Here is a 23716-nt window from a genome sequence, read left to right as displayed (position 1 = left end):
TTTAAAACACAGCAGAGGTGTAATTCCCTAACGTTTTTTTTTTTGTTTTGTTTTTTTAACCCTGTGAACAGCCGGTTATCTCTCCACATTTGTTTAAGCTCTATCTTCTGACTGACACCACATGCCCTTTTCCCACTTCACAACGACGCCCAAAATGGTAATGCAGGGAAAAATAGCCGGGGCGTCTGGACAGTCCATCCATCCTGCCACACTGCTGCCAGTTCTCTGTCCCTCCTCTTTCCCTCTCTGCAAATGTGTGGAATCAAACAGGCTAATTTAGCATGCAGCGTGATGCGAGGCAGGCTGTCAGTCAGTGCTACAGGCTAAGCCACTGTGGTCATAGTCGTGATGAGGACTGGGGGAAATCCTCTCTCAGAGGCATCTAAGAGTCGTCTAAGGTGAGCAAAAGGAAATGGCTGCCTTCCCCATCCCCCCCCCTCAAGCAGAGAGACAGAGAAGGTAACAGAGAGAGAGAGAGAATCGCTCCACATCTCTCTTTCTCTTTCTCTCTCTCTCTCTCTCTCTGTAATGAAAAGCCCCACCAAATGTCAGCCAACTAAAAGGCGAAAATAAAGGGATTCACACATGCAGCACAAGGCTCTCTGTGTTACAGACGGAGCGGCCGTCTTCCTGAGGCAGACGCACTGTCAAACCGTCATGTGCCACACCGTCCCTTATCACACACACACACGAACACACACACACACGACACACACAGGGAGGAGCGTGGCCAGCAATTGTGGTAGGCAGGCGGGGGGGATCGTATGGGGTCTGTAACTCAGATGGAGGGCTGTGTAAATCTGCCCTTTTATTTATTCACATGTTGACCATGTCCCTGCCAATTCTAGATTGAGGAAGTCTCGGGGAGGGAGTGCGCGTGGGTGTGTGGGGTCTTGTTGTATTGTTGAACGGGCATGATTTAGCAAGCGGCTCGCTGATGAGAGCGGCCCGGGGGCGAGGTGAGTGATGGGGTGGGAGTAGCGGCGATGATGTGTCACAGAGGCATCCCTCACTCCAGGTCTGGCGCTCAAGGACAGTGTCGCTGATTGCTTTGGCATTAGTCCAGGAAATACAGGGTGTGTGTGTGTTTATGTATGTGTATGTGTGTGAGTGAGCTGTGGGAGGGGGGGGGTGGTGGTGGTCAGCGAGGTCGATCGTGTCTGTGTGGGGGAGACTGATATTTGAGCCACACCTCCATCTGAAATGTCTCTCCGGTGTGTGTCGCTCTGGTGTGTGTGTGTGTGTGTGTGTAATTGCAACCTTAATCCATGGGCTAATGTCATCGGCACACATGGGATACACGTTAGCACCATGATACGGCTACACATCTGAAACACAGCACCACTCCATAGGAAGTGTCTGAGATACCATGTCATCACGGAAACCATGTGTGTGGTCATATGACATGCATGACTCAGGCTAAGGGATGCGAACGGGTAAACCAATAACATTGAATGAATCATGTCTCTACACCACAAATACACACACACACACACACACAATTCAACAACCCTGTAATTGAACACAATCTCGTCTTGACAAAGAAAACAAGCGAAAGGCACCTTTAATGCACTAGTAACTCTGATAATTACTGCATAATAGCTAATAATCATTGGTATGAGACAAACATGAGGAGTCCCAAAACGGTAATTTTCTCAGGTTTTAGAGGTTTTAGAGGGCTCTGTAGATTGGAGCACTCTGAGTGACACGGCTCATTGTACACACAGCAGGAGGGAGTGGGACAGGTGTGTGTGTGTGTGTGTGTGTGTGTGTGTGTGTGTGTGTGTGTGTGTGTGTGAGAGAGTGAGAGGAACGGGGCATGGGGATGGCTGCAGACGCCTGTCAATGAGGCAGAGCTTGACAGTGATGAATCGGACAGGCTGCGAAAGAGGGAACGGTGTCTGCTGTGACCCGCTGAGTCACAGATCCCACAACCATGGCTCCCCCTGAATGTATTACTCCCCACGCACACATTGCCTCACTATCTGTGTGTGTGTGTGTGTGTGTGTGTGTGTGTGTGTGAGAGAGAGCATGCGCATGTGTGTGTAAGCACCGAAAATACACCTTTAGAAACACACCAGGATGTATTTATCTATCTTGGAGAGAGAGCACTCAGAATTCATCCCTCAAAAGCTGTCTTTGTTTGCATGGTTTGGGCCTTAGGCTGGACCTTGTATTTTCTTTATGGAAATTGCCAACATGCTGTGGTTTAATTGCCATTTTGAGGCCGGCGATAGAGGACAAAGTCCTTGTTTGATAACCTGAACAAAGCTCAGAAAGCGAAAGCTCCCCCAATGGCCCTACAGGTAGAGTACTTTAGTTGCTGTCTGAAGTGGTGGTGAAGGACTCGTCTTCCACTTGACGAAGACCACAAGTACCTTTAGACCTCCTCTCCCATTATCCGCCCCCTGCTGTATCATGCAATTGCACAAAGCCTATGTCCTTGCTTGGGGATGTTCTTGCTCCATTTGTTTGTTGCCCAATGTCAAACATTCTTGTTCTATCTATGTCAAAGGTTGCCACTCTCGTAGGGGAAGAGGCCCTCCTTTTGCCTGTTCATTTCAGAGCCTTCACACATTGGGTGAATTACAGCCATGGGGGCTGAGTAACTAATGGAGATTATCAGTGGCTTCTTGAAGAGGCCCGGTCATGAATAGCAGAGCTGTAAAATGGCTCTGAGGAGCAAAGAGGAGGCACGGCGAGCTTAAGGGCCTCAAAGAGCACTTCATCTAATTAATTGAATCAATAACCAAATGATAACTGCTGCCACACGAGACCAGAAGCCGAGAACGCAACTCGTCCTTCAGGCTGAGTGGTTGAAAAGGCAACAAAGACGACGACCCTAGAACACACTTTCACATCTTGCCGACCACACCACAATCAATTGACTTTTTTTATATGCTTTAGAATGGTAAGTGGGGTAAAAAAAAAAGTCCCTGGGCAGGGTTTCAAGTCGCTCCTTGTGATGTCGCTGTCAAGAGTGGCTATCTTCTGAGCCGGAGTGATGGTCAATGACACATCTCAGAGGGCGTTCGGATCCTTATAGGAGACAGATGAGGAGAATGTAAAGTAGTCACGTCCATGCTAGGCTAGGCTAACCCCAGCTGGCACTAGAGCTGTGGTTAGCCTAGCTGGAGTATCTGTGCTCACCGCCAATGAGCGCCTGCAAAGGTGCCACTGTACTGTACTATAATGTCCACCGGCTCCTCCAGCACTGAATCTGGGCCAGGCAAGTGTAATAGGTCTTAGGGGATGAGGACCACTTTCTTAGCATTGCAATTAGCTCCCTCAGGAAGGGGCCCCTTGCCGGAGAGTAGAAGGAGGAGAAGACACATGCTGTAGGGATCTGCCTATAGCGCGTGCATGCATACACACTCCTGTGTGTGCACACTCCTGCCATAGTGTCCTTGTGCCAGCGACTGGCGTGCCCTTCATGGCTTGTGCGTGTCAGCAGATTTGGACGGGGAGGAAAGGTGTGGCTGTCTGCAGGGGCTTAACGCTTAGTGGCTGTCCCCGTGGTAGCACAGAGAGCTGCCGTCTGACATCTAGGCATTCACCCAGAGATGGTACACTGGGGCTGGGGGCTGGCAGGAGAGAGAGAGGGGAGAGAGGGAGAGGGGGAGAGAGAGAGGAAGAGAGGGAGAGCAGTTGTGAAAGTACAAACGTGATGTATTTTACAATGCTGTCGGACTGGAGGGAGAGGGGCTGCTCTCTGAAAGGAGTTGGAAAAAATGTGCATAGAAACCACACGTCTCTCTCTCTACGTCACTCTGTCTCCTGCTCTCTCTTAATCTCTTTACCTCCCAGCTCTTCCTGTCTCTCTCTCTCTCGCTCTCTCTCTCTCTCTCTCTTACTTTTAGTTCTCACTGCAGTCACGTGTGTGTGTGTGGTGGTGGTGGTGGTGGTGGGGGGGGGGGGGGTCGTTTGAGGACAGCACCGTTTCTCTTTTTTTTTTGCCGCTGAAATGGAAGCAGCTGAATAGGCGACAGTGAAAAGGCGGTAGGGGGGTGACCACCAAACCAGGCACCCACACACACACACACACTGCTCGCTCGCTCGCTCTTGACTAATTAGAAGACAGACGATGGATGGTGTGTGATGGAAGGAGTCAGCGAGACGTTTCAATGTCTGGCTTGATGGGAGGGGCAGGGGTGAATGACTGAGCATGCCTGCATTGGGGTTGAGGTCCCCTCCTCTTCATGATGCCAGAGTGATTACCACTTCTGATTTTGAAACTGATAGTTGAAGTGATAATGCTGGGTTCCATGTGTGAACCAGTAAACCACTAACTGTTTGGCACAACCCTGATGTTCTCCTCTCACAACCCTGATGTCCCATGTCGTCACGCTATGCTCTGCATGGGTCTAAGCTGCACAATATGTCTCTTAGCAATGTTTCTGTTTGAGCGTCCCTACTCAGGTTGAGTTGATGTGCATGGCTGTCAGGTAGAAGAATGGGTCAAGGTGTAGCCAAGGCTAATAGCAGGTCTAGGTGTGTCTGACAAGCAGCTTTAGTGGCATTACCACCGCCCCTCCCACTTGACAGTCTGCCAAGGAAGTTCGAGCTTCACAATCAAAGCAAATTATAGCCTAACTTTCTATGGCTGGCCTTTGAGCGAGTTCAACCCTCCCTGATTTCAATATCTCTGCTTTGAAATGGCTGTGAAAGAGTCCCCAGCTCATTGCTTTTGTGTATTGCATTTTCACTGTTTTTCTCAAGCGTTGGCATGAAGAATGGCGATGGTTGAAGCTGCAGGACTGAACAGGGCCTGATGGTTTACCTTGCACCTAATTAGTTTCCCCCACCTGTAATAAATTTAAAGATCTCTGTTGTGTTCTTTTCCGTTTCAAAGCTCCAGGACCGAATCTATCCATCAAACTTTAGACGTTGTGAGAGGTGCTTTTGCCGTTTGGGAGGCTGGGGGCAACACAGCCAGCAGACTGATACATTACCTGAAGAAGCTCTCAGGTCCTAATGGATCGTGTGGCGGCTCAATCGTCTGTGAGCTTCCTCGCTGCATGCTCGGTGCCCTCCTGGTGGAACTATACACACTTCTATGATCTCTCTATCTGACGATACACACTTTCCATTTAACATTGTTGCGGGTAACATTGATGTGTTGAGTGTTCTGATCCCTCTACGGAGCAACACACACCGTCATGTTAATGGTAGCTTGTGTAAGAGAGAGAGAGTCTTAGTGACTGTACTGTGTTCCCAGAGAAATGGGATCCAGTCCATTTAGAAATGAGCTCACAGGCCAAGGTGAGGCGGCGTGTGGAATATGACACGGCGGTTGACTGCCTGCTGTCCCCGTGCCTCAGACACTCAAATATCTAGCCAAGGATCCATTGGAAGACTCTTCAACTTGGCTACTGAAGTGTTGGATGAACAATGAAATAAAGTGGTTAGTCTGGTAAAACGTGTTTTTTTTTCTCCGAACAGCCCTTTAATTAGAAAAACCCTTTTCCCATAGAGAGGAGTGCCTTGAGACCAGTGAAATGGAATGAGTTTTAATTCTCCATCTCTACCACCACCACCTCAACCTCCACCCGCTCCCCTGCTGCTAAACACCCTCTCAGCACCTCTCAATCATTAATAGGCCCAGCCAGAGGAGATGCTGTTAATCTGATACTGTTCCAGCAGCCCGCAGGGGGGTATTGGGGTGAAGTGCGGTAGGATGCTTGAGGTCACGTGGTCAGAGGTGGTAAGAACCTCATTGGTTGTCATCTCCAGGCTCTTCCGGGAGGTTGTGGTTTGGGGTGGGGTGGGGTGTGTGTGTGTGTGTAAAAATCTAGCACCCTAAAAGGCCTGACCTTTTGGAGAGGCGAGATGCTGAGTGGTACACAGCAGGGATCGATTGGGACCATGGCATTGCAAGCTTAAAATGACTTCAATGGGTATTCCAGTTATTCATGGCATCATCCACTTACTCATGCTTAAATTCTGCTTCCTAGGGAGTAAGCTCTGATTGTTTTTCATCATTGTTAAATTGTGTTGAAAGTGCATCTACATTATCTAATAATAAAAAATAAAAAATACTATATAATTTCATACACAGTAGTATGAATGACCCCAGAAATGCACTGATGTATGTATAAGAGGAAGGATTTGTCTTGGCAGTCTGCCAAGGCAGGAATTCATCACAATTTGTCAGAAAATGCAATTAATTCCGTTGGGAATGTGGCTTTCAACTGGCACGGTTGAGCACACACAGCATAATATACACTAAAAGACCTATCAGATCAAACATCGTCTCCTTGTAAAGCTCATTGGTCTCTTGGCATTTTGACACACATTTTGGGATCTCCATAAATATTCCTTTTTGATGTACAGCTGTGCTCAGAGCACATAGCAGGTTGAATGGTGTATAGATTTGTCATGGACCAAATGTTCTGAGAACTACAGAAGAGCTGACTATAAAAGGGGCACACCTACCTGCTGACCTAACCTTTTGTGAGGTATTTGTGTGCAGTACATTTGTACCCTGCTGTTTCAAGGACTGGAATGTGTAAATGGCTTTGAGGTGACTGGAGGAACCTGATGGGGGGGGGGGGGTTCCTGAGGGAGGGGGCCAGTGCTAAGTCCCAACCTTCTGTCAATAATACTCCCCTCAACTGTTTAAGGGACTGTGCCCAACCCACGTGTTAAGCTGCTGCAGCGTCCTTGACAAGACAGCTCATTCCCATTGACGGAGGATGGGGAAACTGAGGCGAAAAAAATAAAATTTTGGCCCTGCAGTAATTACCTCTAATGACCTTAGCTGTTGGGCCTATCCCAGCAGATTCATTAAGAGCCAAAACCAGGTTGCTTGCTCACGATTAATGAGTGACTTATCTGAGTGGGCGAATCGTAGCCCAGCCATTCCTACGAGGTTAGCACACTGACTGACTGCCATTCTCTCCCCACCCTCGAGGCCAATAGCTTTCTGTGCCTGAATAATACATGTTCCCTGACTGTATCCATGTTATCATGTCAAACCTTCTAACGGAAGAGACAGTTCAGGAAGAAGCATTGGAATGGAAGGCAGTGATCAGAAAAGTGACCAGCTTTGTCTATGGAGAATGTGAAGGAGCACATGAAGGCCAGAGGGACCCACTAACCCTAGTCCTGCTGAATATCAGCCCCCCTAACGCTAGTAGCTGCACTAGGCTAGCTAGCAGATGGCTCAGCCTTCTGTCTGACCATTAGGAATGCAGGATGAGTCAGTCAACCCTCTGACTTCGAACGCTCACCCAGGCAGCTCTATCCTATAGACAACTCTTTTCACCTAGCGCTTCCTCAAAGGATGGAACATCGCTGACTCATAGAAATCAGCATGTTGAGTGTGCACAGGGTATGGTGCAGGCTGAAGAATTCAAAGAGCAAGCTTAGCGGGAGACTGGGTATCTGGAGGGGATTTGATAGAGAATAAATATACAGTTGTTTGAGGCTTGGTTTTTCTATCTACTTAACTGTTTCTGTTGATTACCATACTGCATCTGTTTTCAGTTTCAAAGGAGATTGTGCGTCTCTTCTGAGAGTCTGTGCAGAGCAAAAGCTGTCGACTTTTTTAAACAACTGCAAGGTTTTGAAGGTTGGCCCTGCTGTCACCGAAATAACATGGCTTTTTCCAGTCGTGTCAAGCTGGTGGTGTGAACTTTGAGACAGGGTCACGGTGGCAGGTTTACCACTGCCAGCCCTTTTATCTACACTGAGACGGCTTTTATTATGCTCTATTTGACGCCAAAGAGCAATTCTGGTCATGAGAGTGTGGATTAAAGTGTTTAGGCACTTGGCCTAACTGTAATTTTCACTATGGGGGCAATTAATCACACCTTTATTTTTGGTACCCAAATGGCATTCTCTCTGGAAGGTTGAAAAAACTGAGATAAATGTACTTGTCAAGGTTTAATTGGTCACTTGTTTAGTCACAGTGCTGGCCAGAGTTTTTATTTTGTCACTTTTTTTTTTTTTTGTCACACAGTCAGTGGTATTTTAGAAAAGCTACTGACAGGGTTGTTTGTATCGTATCGCTATGGCCAAATGGCCTCTTGGAGACGACCACACAAACGTGTGTGTCTGTGTGTGCGTGCGCAACTTGAGCAGCTGTGTCTCAGCGTTTGTCCTTTCAACCTTTGAGTTGCCGCGGCAAAAGGTCAGCTCGGCGCTTCAGGCAAGTCTTGGGTTTCAAAACAAACCCCTCCGTTCTCTCGGGGCAGGCATGGCACCCCGAAAATGGAGGGCAGGATATTTTCTCCCTTGATTTCTTGGCTACTACCAAAAGGTAGAGGGAGAAACCCGAGACACAGATTTATGAACGTGGCCATGACACTCGGCACGCTATGGTTTTTGGCCAAACCTCTCACCCCTCCCACTCCTCCACTCAGTCAAACTGTTCACATAATGCATTGGGTTGGATGACTGAAGTTGGGAACCACTGGTTGAAGTGTTTTGTTTTTTTGTTGGTGCATTAGAGCATTTTCCTCAGGGACAGCCAGAGAGCCAGACCACTGCTGTAGAAACCATTTCCATATTTAGAGAGAGAGGGAGAGAGAGAGATTTGCATGCTAGAGTTGCTCTGGGACAGTTCAGAGAGACATGAGGATGTTTTCAACCTTTAAAGCAAGACACAGGACCCCTCTAAAAAAAGCATTACTCGCTTTGATGTGTGTTTGTATGTGCTGTGCACTCTCATCCATTACACAGTGGTATTGATGTTGTGAAACGAATAGCCTCTATATTTAGTTAATATGCATTTACATGAATACGCCTCACCATGAGCAGTGTGACCCCTAGAAATGGACTGAGTGAGTGTCTTCGAAGACAGGGACTTTACTGGCCCCTAGTGGCGGTGCAGGACCATTGCCCCTGGTCAATAGTGATTATCTACTGTACAACCTGGACCCTTTGACCTGGGCAGATGGAAACAGGGGGTCTGTTTAATCCCATCGGGCCAAGCTCTGCAGCTCTGGACAAGGCTCTTGGCAGGACTTGAGCCTTTATCTCTCCTAGTGAACTTGGGTCACCACGGCCCTTTGGGCCGCCCTGTGCTCTGTGCTGCAGTACAGCGTGTTAAACCACCTCCCTCCACCTCCCGCTATCTTTCTTTCTCTCCTTTCTGTGGCTGGCCTACCCCCCCTCCCCCCCGTTTTCTCTCTCTCCTATCCTCTCCTCCCTCCATTGTGTAGTCGTGACTGAGGATGGGAGGGAGGGGGGGGGGTACAGGGCGTTTTGTGGAGCAGCACACCTCTAAGCTCTCCACAGTAACGTGAGATACGGCTCACAGAGCACAGCCCAAGGACACAGCCCCGAGCAGCCCAGCCCAGCAGACCCTCCGATGAATTACCGCCCCCCTCTCTCTCTCGCTCTCTTTCTCTCTCTTGGCTCATTGGGAAGTGGTCACCTGAGCAAGCAGCAGCAATATCCCTAACAGTGTCTGCAGCTGCTGCCCCCTCTCTCTCTCACGCGGACAAGAGAGCGAGCCAGAGAGAAAGCATCTGTGATTTGATTACACTATCCCCCTCCGTCTTCTTCACTGATCAGCTCTCAGACAGACGCTGACTGCTGCATGTGAATTAGACGGAACTGGACCCACGCCATTGCTCACCGCAAGTCGTGATATGTCTGCCTGCAGCCCTCGTAGTGTGAGGTGGCTCTGTTCTTGTCTTTACCTTTCCCCTCCATCCCTCCCTCCCTCCCTCCCTCCCTCCCTCCCTCCCTCTCTCTACCTGTCTGGCCTCTCCCTCACTCTCTTTGCTATGCAGCAGTATGTTAGTCTTTTTTTCTAGGAACCTGCTAGTACCTGCTCAACCCTTCCACCCCCTCCACTGATGAAGCTTACTAATGAAACTAGCATGTTACTGATTTATCCCACGCCATACTCTGTCATCATAATTGAATGGCTGCCTTTGCTCATAAATCAGGGTTAGAGATGTGTATGAAGGATGTAGCGACCGTGGTCATTTAGAACCCATCTGTTATAGCTGGCTATTGTCTGCCTGGATACAGGCACTGGCTTTGTACGGCATACACACTTACACATGGCCATCACCTACACCGCAGGTAATAATAATGGCTTACAGAGGCAACCGCTACCCCTTAAGATGGTGCGTAATGTGGGGACCCTCATGGACCCTCAACTCAAGGTGGAGCATGTCTCCAGCTTCAAGTTCCTTGGATGTCCGCATCTCCGAAGACCTCTCATGGACCCTCAACTCCTCCACCCTGGTCAAAAAGGTGCAGCAGTGTCTATACTTCCTGAGGAGACTGAAGAAAGCCCATCTGTTTCCTAGGATCCTGGTCAACTTCTATCGGTGCACCATCGAGAGCATTCTGACAAACTGCATCACAGTGTGGTATGGCAGCTGCTCTGTCTCCAACTGGAAGGCCTTTCAACGGGTGGTGAAAACATCACCGGTGCCCAACTCCCTGCCATCAAGGTCCTCGAGCTTGGAGGTGTTTCTCTGCTAGCCAGGTCAAAGTCACTGACTACATTGTGCTGTGTGACACAGAATAGACTACCAGCAAAACTACTACACAAGGTATTGACGCGCTGTCCCGATGTTCCACTGCAATAGATAAAGCCTTGGATACTCAAAAGTGCTGACTACGCTCTCTAGATCTCTTGCGGATCCCTCTATTTTCATTTCTTCCACCGTTTGGTCACCGGCATAGAGATGCTCTATTTATTTCTCTGGGCTGATGCGTTCATTTGCATATTCAGGGGAATTCTGTGTGACCTTGAGATCTTGGTATGCGGTGTTTTGGTTTGACTGGAGTGCCAGTCTGTCATTTAAAGGAGGCTGATAAGGTTTATAATAGTTACAGTTAGGTGGGCAGTCTCTGGAAGGGAAGCCATTTGATTTGAATTAAGGGCCAGAGTTAGGTCCCATGATTGCTGATTGGCTGTGTGCTGCCTGAGGCAGGCAGGCAGGCAGGCAGGCAGGCAGGCAGGCATTACCATTTGGTAATTGAAGTCTTGTAGTTTTAGCATCATATCCACACCAAGCACAAACTGATTAATGGCACGGGGAATCAAGAAAATGAACGTCCATATCTTTGAAAGCAAAAGGCACTTTGTGTTTGCTGAGTGTAAATAGGAACTGATTTGAGTTGTAATTGGCTCGTAGTGCTGATGCACCTAAGCCCATATTTCTCTCTACTCGTCTCGTCTCATCTCTTCCTGGTCTCTCCAGTCTCCATCTCATTACCCTGTTGGATGGTCTCTGGCTCCCGGGCTGCCTCCGTTTGCAGACAAGGTGTGACAGCAGTTTGACAAAGCACCGATCTCATATGATGGGAATGGAGTCCCTTCAGGAGACAAGAGCAAGCCCAAATTAATAGCACTCGACACTCCTCTATAATCTTTTTTGAGTTTTAACTCTGAGTGGTTTATTTTTAAAGGATGGAGATGCATGTGATTGTGTTCAAGGATCCTGGCACATTTTAGAAAAGGAAACAAACAAGTAGGCTAAATGAATAGGGGATTGAGAAAAACAAAGTATTAAACCATAGTAGATACTATCTTCAGCAGTGTTACAGGCCTACTGCAGCCCTTCAATTGTCTTCATTCTGATCAGTAACAACGACAAGTCGGCCTACAGGGAGGAGGTCCAGCACCTGGTAGTGTGGTGTGCCGACAACAACCTGGCCCTCAACACCAAGAAGACCAAGGAGCTCATTGAGGACTACAGGAAAGCTGGGGACACACCCCCATCTACATCAATGGGATGGAGGTGGAGCGTGTCTCCAGCTTCAAGTTCCTGGATGTCCGCATCTCTGAGGACCTCTCATGGACCCTCAACTCCTCCACCCTGGTCAAAAAGGTGCAGCAGTGTCTATACTTCCTGAGGAGACTGAAGAAAGCCCATCTGTTTCCTAGGATCCTGGTCAACTTCTATCGGTGCACCTATCTATCGGGTGGTGAAAACATCACCGGTGCCCAACTCCCTGCCATCAAGGTCCTCCAACGCAGGCGGTGTCTGCGGAGGGTGCAAGGCATCAGTAGGGACACCCCTCACCCCAGCCATGGACTGTTTGCCCTCCTCCCATCCGGGAGGCGGTACAGGAGTCTCCGTTCCCGCACCAGCAGGCTCAGGAACAGCTTCTTCCCTGCAACTGTTAATCTGCTGAACTCAGAATCCCGGCAGTAGCCCAACCCCCCCCACCACCCCCCCAACAAGAGGAACATTGACTCCCAGTATCAGGGTACTCTCCCCCCATACCTCTACTGGCTGCACACTCAGGACTTCAATTTACCTCAAGACCTATTGCCGATATTCAACTGTACATATCATACAGATATTCATCTCATGTGTATTCACTTATTATATTCATTTATTTATACTCACTGTAATACCTTGCACTGTCTACAATGTCATGTCTTTTGCACTCTGGTTAGATGCCAAACTGCATTTTATTGTCTCAGTACTTGTACTTTGTGCAATGACAATAAAGTTTAATCTAATCTAATCTAAGTATAGACACTCACTGCATCACTTGATTTGCCTTTTGGTAATTGATTATCAGATATCAGTTACGTGTTCCCTCAGTGCTACCTGATACCTCTCCTACAAGATCATTATACCCCTTCACTGTCTCGGGCTCCAAGTTGCGCTTCAGTTGGGCATTGCAGTTCCTTCTTTGTGACCTCGCATTGCCTCCCATTGCAATAACCAGTAAGTGTCTGACTGCAGCGATATCTCTCTGCAGTGGGCTGCCTTTGTGCATCTACAGCAATGCAATTAATCAGCACCCATCAGTGCTAGACAGGAGTAGAGAGGATTCAGAGCCAGTACAGACTGGATGGATTGGTGGATTCTCAGTGCCCAAATGAATAGACGTAAGCTGGTACGGTAGTGAATGAAGGATCTGGGTCAGCGAAGGTGAGGTACAGGGTGAACAGGAAAGCTTTCTTAGAACAAGATGGCATCCGACCAAAAGGCTCTCATGGAGGAACAATGGTGCAGCTGTGATGTAAGAATGAGAGTTTGGTAGGTTTTACACAAAATTAAAGTTTAGTTGCATTCTGAAAATGCGCCATAGTGTGTAACACAATGTAATGTTGGGGGTGCAAGCGAGAAACTTTTGCACAGTGTGTCAAATAAACATCCTTTTCCCTTCATCAGTAGCAAAGTCAGAAGGTGTAGAGGGTTAGTTCAGTTACATTTTGGATGTTATACCTCATAGTGGGTTTGGGCGCAAGCACAAGCCATATAGTGGAAGTGGACAGGGCTCGAAAACAAACAATCAGTTTGACTACTTAGAAGAACGCAACTTGGACCGAAAACGTGTCTGGGTGAGCCTACAACACTCCCAAGTAAGTGGAGAATGAGGTAGAACATAAAAAATCCGGAACTAACCCTTTAAGATGAGACTGGGATTCATTGGCTCACAGCGATCTTTGCCCTCCCTGTCCTTACTGACACAGGTCCGCCATTATTCTCTCCAATCTTGTTAAGGATTTACAAACATGTCTTAAGGGCCACGTAGATTATCAAGTGATGTCAGTTAAAAATAATGAGGCTGAAATAATGAGTGTCACGCCTGAGACGACCTGTGTGACAGCAGGATCTCACTCAGCCGGAGGTGGGTGGAGGGGGTTCATGTGGTCCTACAGTTTGTGTCTGTTTCAATACAGCATCCAGTTTAGAATGGGTCCTGGTCATGAGAGTGTGACACAGAGCTCCTAGCCCTATGGCCTAGTATCAAAGCAGTAGTGTTTTGAGTTGTGGGTTGGTTTAACCACCACCGCTTGGCGCACTGATAATGACGCTATTAGAAAAGACATCAGATACAATGATGAATGGGCAGTGGCGGAACAACACCAACTATGCCCAAGAGGCTGTACTGGATCTGCAAGTGGCTGATATCTGAGCCTCCGAAAGGAAGAGTTTGCTTCTGTAATGCGGCCCATTATTTAATTACTGTCCTCCTACCTAGTAAAGGCTGAGTGTGTGCCTGAGAGCCCTGTCGCTCTCCATCGCTCCATCCCTCCAGCCTCTCCCCCTCCCTCACCTTGGCTCGCACTTGGTACACACCTCACCCGGGAACGAACAGACTTAGTTTGACTGCTAATCTGACAACAATTAAGAGGGATTAGAATGGGGGAGTGGCCGTGTCGGTGGACATTTGGTGACTGGCTGAGGTCATTGCCAGTGTCGGAGGCTCCCATAATAACTCTCTGTCAAGGTCAGACCGGTACTAATATCGGTGCGGTCTGTTTGAACGGGCCTTCGGTTGTCATCAGCTTTTTACTTGGCTGAAGCAAATGTCCAGATTTAGCTGGCGTAGGCGGCGTCTGTTCCTGCTCGGCTAGAGGGCAGATTATGTTACTCTTTGCGGTAGTCTGACAGTGAGGGGTTGGTTAGAGGTGAGATTGAGTGTAAGGGATCTATTCCACACGAGTAAGCAGAGGCGAGAGGAAGAGCTCGGCCCAGTCCAAACATCCGAATTGTTCTAATCCACATTTAATCTCTGCAATCCCTCGGAAAAAAATAAACTGGAGTTACCAGGGTCAACAAGACAATTGTCCTCGTTTCCCCTTGAGATCCAATAGCAACACAAAACAACGACGGTTGGATAAATGGAAGTCTGACTCGTGATTAGCCTCAGTGCCAACTGTATTCTTTCGCAAGATGGACTCCACTCGATAAGCTCTCACATGTTGTATTGATAGCACCCTGCAACAATGTTAGAAGGCCATCTGTACACTTCCCAAAATCTATACAGACCTTTATTATTATTCCTACATGGCTTCTACTTGGTTTTAAAGCAGAGAGTTCAATAAGACGTGTATCTAACTCCATCAGTTGTCCTGCTTCATGTGAGCTAAAAGGTGTATTGTAAGTGAGCTAATGGCTGATGGAAATAAGCCACTCAGACACTCCATTGTGAGCTATGAAAGCACTGTTAGCAGGCTTAACAAAACTGTGAGTCCTTGTACGTGTATCAATCGTACTGAATGGTCGGCCATGACAGGGACAAACAGTACTTGACTGCACATGAGTGTCCCAGATCCTCCTTTAACTGGCCTACTTCTACTTTACTGTCTGCAGTTAATTTAGATTTCCTGTCGAAGGGAATGGTGGGGATATTCTTTAGAGGCTTGACGAGAGGAGCAAATCTAATAGTTTCACTCGCAAGTGAAGCAGGTAATGACAGGCGCTGCCAATTTGGGTTTTCATTCATCAAACGCGCTCCGGTGGTCAGTACTCCCTCTGTTTCTTAGCTTTCTGTGACATTAATCATGTTAGCTGCTGTGTGGATGAGACTCAGGGAGGTCAGGAGGTCAGGGGGAATTGACAGGATGTCTGCCCTCCTTTTTGAACTGACAGATAGACATCAGTAGTACTTTGCAGAGAGAATAGCTATAGCACAGAGAGGGGGCTGTTTTTTGGCATGGTCTAAGTCTTTGTTTTGGGGATTTGTGACATGCCAGAACAAACAGAGCTTATTGGAGACGATGTGGGATGGAACCCATCTAATCACTCTAGTCACTTTGCATGGAGGGGTAAGAAACTAAGAGTGTTAGGGGTGTGTGTGTGTGTGTGTGTGTGTGTGTGTGTGTGTGGGGTGTACTATTCCTCTCTGTCAGTCTTGTTTGTCTGTCTGTCTGTCTGTCTGTCTCAGCCAGTGTGTGTGTCCTGGAGAGGTAGAGAGGTTGTAGAGAGCCCATCTGCGGTTGGCATGGCCAAAATGTAAACCCTGGCCCCGTCACAAGCAGCTTGTGCAAGAGCCAGTCATAAGACCGAGGATAACAGCTATATATAACATACCTTAGATAGCAGTGGACTCAAAGGGAACAGGGTGCCTAGATAAGAGCCTATTAGCTAGCAAGTACTCGAGATGAATGAGCAACCTTGCTAGCTTATTAAATCAGAGACTCGATAGTTGCTGAATCTCAAGGGTTGCTCCCTTTCCGCCCCCCCCTCTCTGCTGTCGTCCCCTCTCCTCCTCCCTCTCTCTGATGTGGAGTTGAGCTCTTTTGATGGGCAGAGTAGGCTAAAGCAGGGGAGCTCGACCCCTCCCATGAAGCCCTGACATTGAAGGTTGGATGTCAAGTTGCTCTTCTCCTCTCCCCTTCTCCTTGTATCACGTCATCTTCGTTACGCTGGTGTATATATCCAATTAATCCCAAAGGCCTCTGCCACAGTAGCAATAGCAGCAGCCCATTGCTCCCTGCTCCCTGGACAGCCTACAGGTTAACCTTGTATGGTCGTGCTCTGGGAAAGAGAGAGAGAGAGAGAAAGAGGGATATATTGGGAGAGAGAGAGAGAGCAGCAGGGACACACACTGTGTTTCTCCCTCAGTGACTTTGTGGCACATGACCGCACTTGTGACTGAGTTTTATATAACATATGCAATAGAAATCCATATGAATAGGTATCCATATGCCTGGCTATAATTAGTTTCTTTTGGCTGAGTCCCTGTGTCCTGGTTTGACCTGAAGAAACAGCCATTAAAGTCTTGTCTTAAGTGAACATGCATGAACAGATCTATTTTGGATTTCATTTTAACGGCCCTGAAGGCATCTCCTCAAAAAGCCACTATGGATTGTGGACCTTTGACTTACTGGTCACCCTATTGGGCCTGGCCGGGTACAGTAGTTAACATAGAGGCCATCTAAAAGCAGTGCATAGTCAACATATTCACTCACTCTCCACTAGTTCACTCTGTCTTTGTCCTTGGGCATTCTGTTGATGTCACGTATTTAAAAGACATGTCCACCATAGCAGCTGAGAGAGAGCAGGAAAGATAGAGAGAGAGGGGGGGGGGGGGGAGAGACTGAAAGAGGGGGGGAGAGAGAGAGAACAAGGGGTTAGAAAGAGAGGGACAGAGTAAGGGGTGAGAAAGAGAGAGAGAAAGAACGAGGGGGTTAGAAAGAGAGAGAAGGAGAGAGACAGAGAATGAAGGCTGAGAGAGAAAGAGAGAGAGAGAGAGAGAAAGACCATGAGAGCTCAATGCATAGTCTTGATACAGTAGTTACAGTAGTGCTTGGATTAACAATGATGCTGCTGCATTTGCATAATTATCTGTGTAAGTTTAACCACACACAGGACTGTGTTTCCACATCTCAGTTGGAAGGGGTTTACATGCCACTCAGAATTGTCAAGTGTCTAGTTGTATTACATCACATCCTGACTCACATCCTTTAGATGCTTTATATAGCCTATTGTTTAGCATTTGATAGGTTCATTATTATTCAAAGCGTGCTTGGAGTTCGCTGCTCACCACTTAGGCCTAGAGACAATTAGTGTATTTTTAGATTATTCTTTTTATTTTTTCCCCATTTTTTTGCATGACGATTCCTGTGCTGATGTTCAGGTGAACGGCCATTGTAGGCATGTGAGAGGAAGAACATTGAGTCGCGTGGGTGATAAGCCTTTCCTTATTATGCTAATCCACAACAGTGTGTTCATGTTGATAGGACTGCATGACATGAGGCCAGAGCTGCTTCAAATAAGGCAATGGTCTGTTGTTGGTATGTGATTCAATCTGCCACCGGGGCGCTGCAGAGAGCAAGGATCGCGTGACTGCTGCTGATAGGGGGGTCACGTATGTCACACACACACACACACCCCACACATGGCAGGGGTGTTAGCAGTGTGTGTGTGTGTGTGTGAGTGCGTGTGAGTGCCCGTTCAGCCTGTGACCTTAAACCTTCAGTGCCCAAGGATGTTAGTATTGATTGATATCCAGGCAGTCTGCAATGGAGAGGGGGAGAAAAAAAAAACGGGCAAAAAAGACAAAGCCTGCCTGGAAATAAAGAGCGGTCAGACAACGTTGAAATTGATTAGCCTGGCCTCTTCTTTTCCTGAGAGGGGAGAGTAGGAGAGAAGGAGCATGAGGGAGGGAGGGGGGAGGGAGGGGGGGGTGGGATGCGCTGAGCTACGGGGAGGGGTGGGTGGGTGGGGGGGGGGGGGGGGGTGAGTCAGAGACATGTGAGAAAAGATGTGAGCGGAGTGCTAAAAGCTTCAGCAACACACACACACACACACACACACACACACACACACTGGATGGATGGATACACACACCTCACACCTGCATCAGCTGCTGGAGTCAGCGGTGGGGGAAGGGGTGGGGCCTTACAGAGGGCATCCTCTCCTATCCTCTCCCCTGACTACGGAGATATCTCTCTCTCTCTCTCTCTCTCTCTCTCTCTCTCCCCCTCTCCCTCTCTCACACAGCAACATCATAATTCAGCTGCTTGAGCAATCAGTCCTTTGATCATTACAGCGCTACAATACCAGCGCAAGTGTGACACTCTACTCCGGCAATTTATGGACTCATAAATGATATCAATTTATTGTAGCCCAATCTGTGATGCACCAAGATTCTGCATACACAGTATAGGTTTGGAGCATCAAAGGGAATGCTGGCTTCTGGTCTGATTAGGCTAACATTTCACCAGCCAATGCGGCTGCAATATTTTGTAACACGTCTTTGAAATAGAATGTGTGTTTGAAAGGGTGTCTTTTTGCGAGGCCAACAATCTACACCGGTTCTGATTGTCTGCTTGTCTCAGGGCGCCTCGTTGCCATTGTCCGAAAGCATTGTTGAAAGTGATTGCCGATGATTGCCGCTTTGGTCTTTCACAAAAGACAGTCGACCATGCCTGTAAGCGGTTGCCCCCCGGTTGTCCAGGTTTAATGAAATGAATGGAATTGAATTGACTTGAGTGGCGGTGACTGTGTGAAACAGAGCTGCAGTATTTAGTGTTAGTCTTCTCATCAAACATGCATAGGCCCCGGCCTCGCGGTAGAATATTCATGCTGTGGCCTCCTGCAAACTGCACAGTCACAGTAATACGCACGCACGCACGCACACACACACACACACACACCCTTGCCCCCCTCTCTTCCACACAAGCAGAACAGGTGGAGAGGCTTGTCAGCATACACACACACACACACACACACACACACACACACACACACTGAAAATACAGCCCAATCCCAAATAAACTCCTTATGCCCTGGCTCCTATCCCTTATTCAGTTTGGAAGATGTGAGAGAATGGGATAGGAGCAAGGGGTTGTTATCGAGCAGCACAAGTCTTCTCCAAGTCCTCTCCTCTCCAACTTCACACAGCAGTCACGCTGGCTTCCTGCCCCTCCCTTCAATGAAATGCAGTTTCCATCTTTCTTCACCCCAGGGACTACAGTCACTTCCTTTCACACTGACTTAGGCTACAGTAAAAGCTACTTTTACCACAGTATCTGAGGTCCAGTCGGCCAGTGGGCGGCTGTGTGTGTGTGTGTGTGTGTGTGTGTGTGCGTGTATGTGTGTGTGTGTGTGTGTGTGTGTGTGCGTGTGCGTGTGCGTGAAGAATTGACTGAAGAACACTGAAGGATGTAGAATGGGTGGGATTAGAATAAAGACATACAGTTATGGACACACAAGTAGTCACACGACCAACTAACACAAGTTAACGTTATGTTATATCTGACTCCAAAAGATATTTTATGATTTAATAATGATTTGCTCATCCCTGTGTGACAGACACTCGATCAACTCGGATCCTGGATTCCAACCAAGAGTACCTAATATGCTATTACCATGCTTTCAAGTTAGAATAAATCTTGAGGAGCTTACACATGGTCCAATAACTGATGGTTCGAGTCTACGTGTTGCTAACAATGCATGTAAACATTAGACATTAGTTTCAAGGAAACATATTAAACAATCAAACTGTAGTAAATGAATGGAATATTTAACCATATGTCTAACGCTATGTGTGTTAATGGTGCCCATCACAGGCCTAACCCAAAACTTGAGTTAAATGAATGATGATACAAAGAATGAATGGTCTTCACTTCCTGAAATATTCTCAGAACAACAGAATATAGGTGGGACAGGCCTGTTGGCCTATACTGTATAATTTACAATAGCAAATGAATTGACGACAGTCAAGGCACAATATCCTCAGGATGTCCACCAGGCAAGCTCATTCAACTGTAAATAGGTGTTAATGGCTGAGAGAGTGTGAATGATCACCATTCACACTGGAAGATCAAACAATCACCTCTTTGCATCACCCACATTTATATACATTTAAATCACTTGGCTGCACCACCAAATCCATCTATGTGTGTGTGTGTGTGTTGTGTGTTGTGTGTATTGCGTGGTGTATATTGTGTGGTGTGTGTGTGAGTGTGCATGTCTCTGTGTATCATGGTATCACCGCAGGTTCATGTTATAGATATAGCATCGCCGCATGTCAACAGTATGCCCATTAGTTGTAATGATCCCGTGCTGAGGGACTTGGAGGACTATCTCAGAGAGGGCTGTCGGTGTGTGTCATTGACTAGAGTACTGCAGTCACATGCTCTAAGTGCCTTGATTTCCTTAAGCATTAAAGCTATTTGGAACAAGAGACCCTCTTTAAAGATATTTTTTTTAAAAAGCGATGTAAAGATATGAGAGAGAGAAAAGAAATGATTGGCCTTTTATCTCAGTCTAACCTGATCTTTCCTCTCTTTTTCTCTCTCTCCCTCTCTCTCTCCCTCTCCCTCTCTCTCTCTCCCTCTCCCTCTCTCTCTCTCCCTCTCTCTTTCTGTTGTTCAGTATGGGGAGGAGGAGGTCAGCTCGGACCGACTGGACACTGACTTCCCAGACATTGACCTCTCTCAGCTGGACGCCAGCGACTTTGACTCCGTCAACTGCCTCAGCGAGCTCCACTGGTGCAACGACCAATCAGACATCTCCCCTGCCTCCATCCAGTACAGCACGGGAGACGCCGAGCTCTTCGAGGTAAGCCTGGCTGATTTGGTTGGTTCCTAGCAGGGCCTTGGTCCCATTTCCTGCCACTCCCTCCAAAGTGTGCTCCCAAGTGTATCCCCCTCATAGATTTGAAATGATTGGATTGGTGTCAGCATTGGCTTAAAGGGAGTTTTACGCCAGCTGTTTTCCTTTTCGATCCATGATGACATGTAATACAACTCTAATATATATATATATATATATATATATATATAACAGATCTTATTGGTAGACTGAAAAATTTAATTGAAGATTAAAAAGGCTTCAGATACTTGGAGACTTGGGGCCTCCGAGTATCCCCCCTCAGCAGATCTTCACTCTCTGCATACCTATCGATTGGACTAATGCACAGATCTCAAATAATGTGCTGCTCATAAGCTGCCAGCGCTGGAGTGATTCATTGAGCCCATTGCTGTTGTTCCCCCAGTCTTATTTTGCCTCCGCTTGATTATAATCCCTTGTTCAGATTGATTTCCAGGCCAGACTAGAGATTGGACTCAGGGACTATCCCCTCAGGACTAGTTTTTTGGGATGCTGTGTGGAAGCCATTGATTGTCTCCCAAGCTTAGTTCATTTAACCTTCAGGTGTGTGTGTGTGTGTGTGTGTGTGTGTGTATGTATGTATGTATGTGTGTGTTTGCGCGTGTAAGATGATGCCTCCCTCGCTTCCCGGGGGCGGGCTCCGCTGCTATTGCTTCATCGCCAGACTGAGTGCTCTTAGCAGGATGGCAGCAGTTCTAATGGCAGTGCTGTGGATGGCGCCCTCATGCTGGGCCCACAGCGGCCATCTTCAGGGGTGGGGGGGTTCTTTTGGTACGATGCTGACGCACTGGTCACTCGCTGACGCACTGGTCACTCGCTGACTCCTCCTCCTCCCCCTCCCGGAGTAGAGATGTGGAGGAGTGGGGATGGAGAAAGGAAATAGAGCACCGTAGCCCTGATGTTGTAACTGAGGATGTAATAGAGAATATGCTCACTCACCCCCCCCCCCCCCTCTTTCTCTCTCTCTCTCTCCTGCCCCCTACAGATAGAAGAGGAGAATGCGGCACTGCTCGCGGCGCTCACAGACAGCCTGGACGGCATGGTGGAGGACGAGGTGGGGGGGCTCTCAGTGTTTCCCTCACTGGGGGAGGGGCCTGAGGAGGAGGAGGAGGAGGAAGAGGAAGAGCACGAGCCCTTCCCATGCGCCCTAAGCCCAGAGACAGAAGACCCGTCTCTAGTAAGAACCCTTACTTCCTGTTTAAGGTGGATGTGGATGGGCCTCTGACTACCCCACAGCATGGGTATGATAGGCAACAAAGGTCTGAATTTTTCTCATTTTGGGCTTTTTTTTCCCTCCCATTCTTTTTAGCAACTACTCCTAACGAGATTTGCTTCTTACAGGCCAGGCTGGCAGGCGAACGGACCGCCACGCACACACACACACACGCCACGCCTCACCTAGGACTACTTTAGTCTCTCTCTACTTTTTCTCGCTTCTGTGCCATCTGCAGAGGCGGCACACTCATGCCCATGTCTGCCCCCCTAGGTCCCAGTCTCCCACTATGGGCACCACCAGCTTCAGTGTGGCATCCTGAGCTGATGCAGAGAAACCTGTGACCCAGTCCCTCTCCCTCTCCTCCCCCCCCCTCCCTCTATCCCCCCATCCCCCTCCCCTTTAACCCCTAGCCCCCATCTCCTTTCACACTGTCCTGTGGGATGCCTCTATCCCTCACGCCCTCTATCCCCTCTCTCTGAACCACGTTCCAGGAAAAACATGTTTTCCTTTTCAACTGTTGTCCCTGTCTGCTCATGCCTGCTTACGACTGCAACAGAAAAGTGCTTTCAAAAATGTTAAGAACTTCTGTACATTTGTAGTATTTCATTACATTGTTAAATATGTTTTGCCAGTTTTGTATTCTCTGCACTCAGATCATCATGCAAGAAGCTATTATGCAATTTAGTACCACTAAATTGAAGGAGGAAATTAGTTGAAATTATTTGAAGGAGGAAAATATCCGATTACCTCTAATATGTCGTTATTGCTCTTGTCGAAAATAATGCCAAAATATACTTCCTTAATTTTCCTTAAGTTACAAATGGACACATGATTAGATTTTTTTAAGAGCCTTTATAGCCACAGTAGTCTCATTTTGTCAAGGGTTACAAAGATGCTATTGTGTGAAAGCTCTGAATGAAACTAGCTGCATACCTCCTGTAGATGGTCTGCAGCCTGTTCACGGACTGATAAGCACAATGACAGGATAACATTTGGACTAGATATATGGGTCCAGGGGACATTTTTCTGAAATTGGTGGAAATGACCCCAATGTTGATGTCCTTAGATGGCTTAAGAACTTTAATGGGAGTTGGCACTGATGGCAGCAATCAAACAAAATGAGCAAAACAGTTTTTTCTGCCTTCTGTTGTCGTGCATGCTGGTCATACAGGTATTTGTATACACAAATAAACAATAGATCAGACAGATATTGGAATTGTCAACAAGACGGCACCGTTTCTTGATTGTGTTCAACCCCCCAACTATAAACAAAATCGTAACCCATCGGCACCCGTCCCTAAAGGCAAAGAGACCCCCTTAATAAGTTGAAGTTGAACTATGGTTGACAGTGGTGAATTGCACCAGGCCAGCTCCTTGCCTTCGAGCCCTCTCCATCCTTAAGACAAAAAGGCCTGGGGCTTTAGCTACAGTGTTTCCCTATGGTGGTGGTGCCCAGTGTGTGTGACTGGAGGCGCAGGGCCCCCTCTGCTGGCGGGAGCCGTCACTGCGGCTGACCTTGGCGCTCCCTGGCTCAGTGTGTGTGAACAGAGAACAAGGGTTCCATTGAGAAGGGGCGCCAGGAAGCGAGCCAGCGAGTAGAGTAGAGTAGCCTTTCATGGCATGGACGGCCCAGCCGTGCCAAAGCTTTTAGTACACACGGGACGGAAATCTTCAGCGCCCCCTTCACTTCTCTCAATGAACGCTGAGGGGGCAT

General features: G+C 47.8%; 1 protein-coding gene across 1 annotated transcript in view; it reads left to right on the top strand.

Moving 5' to 3' along the window:
* The window catches only part of ppargc1b (peroxisome proliferator-activated receptor gamma, coactivator 1 beta), a gene marked incomplete at its 5' end in the record, with an annotated part of 45013 nt that overhangs the window by 13791 nt on the left and 7506 nt on the right, over positions 1–23716 (top strand). Inside the window, 2 exons of the mRNA XM_083686384.1 lie at positions 20550–20735; positions 21772–21963. Coding sequence (XP_083542510.1) covers positions 20550–20735; positions 21772–21963 — 378 coding nt within the window. The remainder of the gene's footprint in view (positions 1–20549; positions 20736–21771; positions 21964–23716) is intronic.

Source organism: Argentina silus, assembly GCF_951799395.1.
Source record: "Argentina silus genome assembly, chromosome: 15".
Classification (NCBI taxonomy): domain Eukaryota; kingdom Metazoa; phylum Chordata; class Actinopteri; order Argentiniformes; family Argentinidae; genus Argentina; species Argentina silus.
Note: the sequence above shows the minus strand (reverse complement) of the source record. Positions and strands in the feature narration are given on the sequence as shown.